Below are 5,636 nucleotides of genomic sequence, written 5' to 3'. Positions count from 1 at the left end.
GAAGAACAAATGGTGATTTTGAATTTCTACTTGACATTGGTTTAACACAATGTTTAGACTTGCTAGACAGGGATTCCAGGAACCATCCTATCATCACACATCCCCTGAATGCATTCAAGATGTGACAACACAACCCTGCTGGTGTCGTATGTGAAACGGGTTGTGTCTCTAAACTAGAGGTCAACAAATGTTTTTTTCACTGAATGAAGCTTTTACAATAGAGTGTGGGGTGGCTGATGACCTCGCTCTGGTGTGGCTGCTATTACACAGGAGGGCAGTGTTTACTGTCAATAAATACACCCATTTCCATGTGTAGCAGAGTGAGGTATAGACCCAGTAAACACTGCCCTCCTTTCCGTCCTCACCCATCTGACTTATTATTTTATAGGCTGATACAAAATAGAAGTGAACTTCTGTGAAGGAGTTAAAGTGTGTCAGCAATTCTGCAAACGCTGAAGACAGTCCTCCTCCTCCTTCACATGATCTCCTTCTGAACTTGACGCATCCTGCCTGCAGGGTTTGCCTTTAAAAGCTGAAGAGCTGAACGGTGAACACACTGTCAGCGGCCTCCGCATCTGATACACGTTAACTTTAACTGAGAAGTATTTGACTGAGGGCACATCACCGACCATGAGCTCCTCACGCGGCGTGGGACTTTATTTGACGCTTTTACTCGCTCTTCTGTGCGATGCATCTGAAGGTAAATGCAACTAATGTTTTCATGTCATTTGCACAAAACATAGTTCAGACATGGAGTAGGCTACTTTTGCATATATCTAATGTTCAGGATTTACCAGATACCAGAATTATGCTACATAAAACATGTTTGTAGATGTTCTGGGTTAAACAAGTTTTTTTTTCTTTTTTTTTCTTCCCTCTAATGACTAACGCAATGTGTCCTACTATTCCAGACTTTCCTGCCCAAAGGGAAATTACTGACGAAGGTCTGTTTGAATTCTATTTTCAAATTTATACCATAACCACTCCTTCATATTTTAAATATATAGTCTGTAATTAAATAATATCACACCAGCATGTTATTGTAAATGTCAGCACGTCAGCGATTCATCCCTGCTGAAAAACTACAGAAACCATCACAGGAATTGTATTGGTTTTAATGGAAACTGTAATGTCTCTGTGGATCTCTTCTGGTAGTTTGTTGCCTTTTATTGGCAGCTTGTTAAAACCACTAAATCAATGGAATATGTCTCAAAACAATCCACAGGAAACAATTTTTAAATGGTTAATAATTTATGTTTTGTAATGGTATTTGTAGTGGAAACTATTTGAATTTCCGTGACGGTTTCTATTGTTTTTTTGTTTTGTTTTTTCAGTAGGGATCCACAAATATTTAGTTCAGCATGATTGTGAGTTTCACAGTTAAAACAATATAGTAAATGGGCAGTTACTATAAGTAATTAATTTCAGGCAGTTATTGTGTAAAATTATTGATACCATTTGTCTGTAAGATTATTGATGCCATTTGTCTGGATCAGAAGAATGTCACAGTCTGAAAAGACTAGGAACTCTTATGAGAATCAACACCTGAACTCGGTCTCGCAAGCCTAACACATCCAACTGAGAGAAACAAAAGCTCCACACCTTATGCATGACCCTCCACTTACTTTATTCTCTCTCCCCTTATTTCAATCTAAACACTGCAGAGGTCACCAAAACCACCTTTCCTAATCAGAGTTTATTACAATGCAACAATTCATATTTGATGTTGTTTGAGAGGTCTCTGTGTGTCCGGTAAAGGGGTCTCATTCTCTTAACAATAGAACAGCTAGCCATGAATATTGGAAAGCGACTACTCCCAGGTCTTTCACACAAATGACCTCCTGTATGTAAATGAAGTACAGCCTCCCGCAGAAATCAAAGTTACTCACATGCACCCCCAAAAGTGATTTGCTAAAACCCCTGCAATAAACAAAAAATACTATTTGATAACTTTGGGGTTCTTCTGGATATTTAATTAATAATAAAATAAATAATTTGGTCAAGTGCGTGGATGATGACTTCTAGAAGTGTTAGCTATGCTTCATACATCGCTATACTACTGTCGGTAGTAGACAGTGGACCTTTTTTGCCAGCTAAATTTCGCTCGTTTGAATGCAAGTTTCACTCGTAATATCATCTCTGATGATTAATGCAAAGCCGTGCTTGTCAGGAGCCTGACCTGATTGTTGTTTTCTTTCGTTCACAGATGGCCTTCAGCGAGAGATGCGACTTTGGCCTGAGGGTAAGGCCATGATCAGTGATTGACTTGTTGATTGATCGATTGGTTTATATTTGTAATGGATATGTGTTTTGATTCGTTAAAATTAATATTGACTTAAGAGGCAAAACTTATTTTCATCTGTAAGAGTTTACACTTTCTTTGTCTTATTTCAGAGCTGGACTTTTTGATGATGCAGAGACCAATCATCCCTGACCATTCCAAAATAATCGGTGAGTGATCGCTTGCTGTTTCTCAATGTAAAGTCAGTGAATTTGTTGGATGGTGTTTTACATCCTTTCCTGGGTTTCTTTGTGTGTATTTAGCTGCTTTAGACATGACCCAGAGAGAAGACACAAACTTTCACCCTGAGAATGCTCCAATAGGTACAGTTGCATGCTATAATGTGTTTTGGTTTGGGAGCTGAGTTTCAGTTTGCCAGTGTGTCTCGACTTCTGAGCAAGAACTTAAGGTGGTCTTAAGATTAACATTTTATGTTTATATAAAAAGCTCTTCCATAGTGTTTAAGAAGTCCTGGACTCAATTAATGTAGCGCTGGTTGAATTGCAGCATTTTACAGATTTTTAACCTGTCAAAATTTTTGGTATAATTGGTGTTTACATTAAAAAAATCTCTCATCTGCCTCATCAGGTCGCCCAGTGTTTAGCCCTCGCTCAGTGGGACCCAGTATGGTTCCAGAGGTTGATTTCCCCCCAGCCTTTCCAAATATAGGCAACCTGCAAGATATCTGTCGGTTCAGTAAAGCTCCGGTCCGGTACCCTAAAGACATGTTTCCTCAGAGTGGCTTTGGCCATGAGCATCGTCAGGCTGATGCTATCAATCAACTTCAGTCCTGGTACGGTGTCTGCTGTGGCATTAATGGAGCACCAGAAGAGCAAATCTGTTGTGCTGAACAAGCGGTGAGAGTCTTGACATTATTATACCTTCTAATAATAGATGTAGCTTTCACAAGACTATATTCACAGGATTCACAGCTCATATGTACTTCTGCTGTGATATAAATTGAGAACTACTACTTTAAAGTTTTAGTGTATGAATTCAATACCACCAAACTAAATGAAAGCAGAAAAAATGAATTGGAGAGCTGCAGTGATGACATAGTTTTGTAGGCCAACCTGGAAATTAACATCACCCTTGTTCTCTCAACAAAAACCCAATTCAATTTTTTTTTTTTTTGGGTTTTGTATTATTATGGAAAATAAGTTCTGTCACTAATAAAAGTATATAATTCTTACATGTTTTGTTCATCATGATGATCTTCACAATCGAACACACCTTTTATGAATTTTCACCAGAAGTAGAAGCTAAATGTAGCCTATAAACAAACTACAACACAGTCAAATGACTTTAAGCTTCTCTCTTTCAGTCTTTATTTAAAAAAAATATAGAGTTAGAACAGTTTGCAAGAGTGTGATTATAAACATAATGAGGTTATAAAAGCAGACTAGTGAGTATCTCTTTCAGTCTTTATTTAAAAAAAATATAGAGTTAGAACATTTTTAATGTAGAAATAACAGCCTCTGTGGTGCAGCTTGCCTTAACCAAAAACTTTTGTTTTTAGCAATGGAACCTATTTTAATACAAGTAAAAAAAATCAAAATGGGGTCCATTACTGAGGCTGTGTATTTTATGCAGGTTTAGAATAAAGCATGAAAATTTGTGCAGCTTGCCTTAACCAAAAACTTTTGTTTTTTTCAACCCATTGACAGATTCAGGATGCTTTTGGAACCAGAAAGTTCTAAAATGCTAACTTGCTTTGCCTTTGTAATTTACTGCATTTACACTGACTTAAATTTTTTGATGTTGCTCAGTTCTATTGTTTACTTTGTCTTTATATGGACAATGTTGTGCACCAGGGAAATATCTGCACTCTCAGGCGCAATCAAGGTCTTTAGACAAAATCTCTCTTTGTTTTTGTTTCAATATTTAGTCTTTGGTGACAAAGTATTCAAAACATTGGACCATTGTCAAAGTAAACAGCTTTGAGTGTTTGTGCATGTATAATTCTCTCATGACTGTTGCGCTCTCTCTTTTTCAGTGTCGATGTAGACCTATCTCATTATTATAGTGTTTTTTCTTTGTATATTTATTTCTGATTTATTGTCTTTCCAATAATTCAGTGGAAGAAGAGTCTGTCTGCCTACTGTGAAATTGAATCAGGTATTAAGACCGTTCAATACTTCTGCTGCATGAAGAGAGGGAAGGCCAAATGGAGCTGTTTTGATAAGGAGGCTTCAGATTCTTCATATCACATCTCCTCCGAGGTCTCACATGGCAGAACTCCAAAAAAGATTCGAGGCTTCAAATATAACTCCAGTGCTTGCAAAGGATAGGTTTCTACTGGAGTATATACAGTGTGTTTTTAGTTTAAGTTTTTAATGAGCATTTTGTTTTTTTACAAAACAAATTTTGAAAATCAATGTTTGTAGTGTTACCTGACTGAATCAAAATGAATTAGATCATTCAACTGTTATTTTGTACTAATCACTATATTCTATATTTCTTTACTGTGCTTGAGGTTTTAACAACAAATCATTACATTATTACAGAAACATTTCTAGTTTTTATTTTATGGTATATATTTCTGTAAGCCTTGATCTTACATTTGTTTCCTTCATGTAGTTCACAGATCAAAAATGATGTTATATGCCATATATTGTTTTGTTTTGTTTTGTTTTTCCAAAAACTTTTATTTTAAAATGAATGCAGTCATGGAAATAACTGTAATGTTGATGTGGCTTACCATTTTACTTGGTATTTTTAAATTGTAAAATGCACATACAGTATTTGGTAATGTTCAAGCTTTTTTATAGATATTGGCTGGGAAAGTATGGTATTGTATGATAATAATCACACACACTCTTATTAAAGACTATAAAAGATGACGGAAAAAAGAGAGGGTTTCTTCTCTTCATGTACTACCCTGTGTAATTGATCTCTAGTAAATACTCTGTTTTGAACCAGTGGTCCTGACTAGTTCTTCTTCAAATCCTGTTGGACTCAACATTGTTTATGCCACATGATAGATGTTCACATCAAACAATTAAAGAAATTCTTTTCAACAATGAGAATAAATGTGTTGAATAAAATGAATAAAACTTTAAGTAGTGTTCTCTCTTCTGCTCTCATTCTATAATGATATCTATGACACAAAATGAAAGGTGGCACACTGTAAATTTTTGAAAAGTAGATTGAAGGCCCTAATGTGTTTATTTCTTGCAATTCTCACTTCATTTCTCAGAACTGAGTTTATCTCTAAATTCTGACTTTATAACTCGGAATTGCGAGTTTATATCTCAGTTCTGAGAAAAAAAAAGTCGAAAAGGAAATCGTGACTTTTTTTCTCGCAATTGTGACTTTTTTTTTCTCAGAATAGCGTGATACAAATGTGCAATTC

General features: G+C 35.9%; 1 protein-coding gene across 2 annotated transcripts; it reads left to right on the top strand.

Annotated features, from left to right (window-relative positions):
- The first annotated feature begins 348 nt into the window (after positions 1-348).
- On the top strand, positions 349-5,343 carry LOC109061071 (extracellular matrix protein 1-like). Of its 2 annotated transcripts, XM_019078210.2 has the most exons (7): positions 354-700; positions 912-944; positions 2,207-2,242; positions 2,395-2,451; positions 2,545-2,604; positions 2,870-3,138; positions 4,360-5,343. In XM_019078210.2, exons 1-7 carry the CDS (start codon positions 631-633, stop codon positions 4,570-4,572), a joined length of 738 nt encoding a protein of 245 aa, XP_018933755.2. In that variant the 5' UTR covers positions 354-630; the 3' UTR covers positions 4,573-5,343. The 2 variants fall into 2 exon arrangements, with proteins under 2 accessions (XP_042596467.1, XP_018933755.2); XM_042740533.1 differs by lacking the exon at positions 2,545-2,604 and having other exon boundaries at positions 349-700.
- The last annotated feature ends 293 nt before the right edge of the window (positions 5,344-5,636 follow it).

Source organism: Cyprinus carpio, chromosome B16 (genome assembly GCF_018340385.1).
Source record: "Cyprinus carpio isolate SPL01 chromosome B16, ASM1834038v1, whole genome shotgun sequence".
In the NCBI taxonomy this organism is placed as follows: Eukaryota; Metazoa; Chordata; class Actinopteri; order Cypriniformes; family Cyprinidae; genus Cyprinus; species Cyprinus carpio.
The sequence above is the reverse complement of the archived record's forward strand: the minus strand, read 5'-3'. Positions and strand labels throughout refer to the sequence as shown.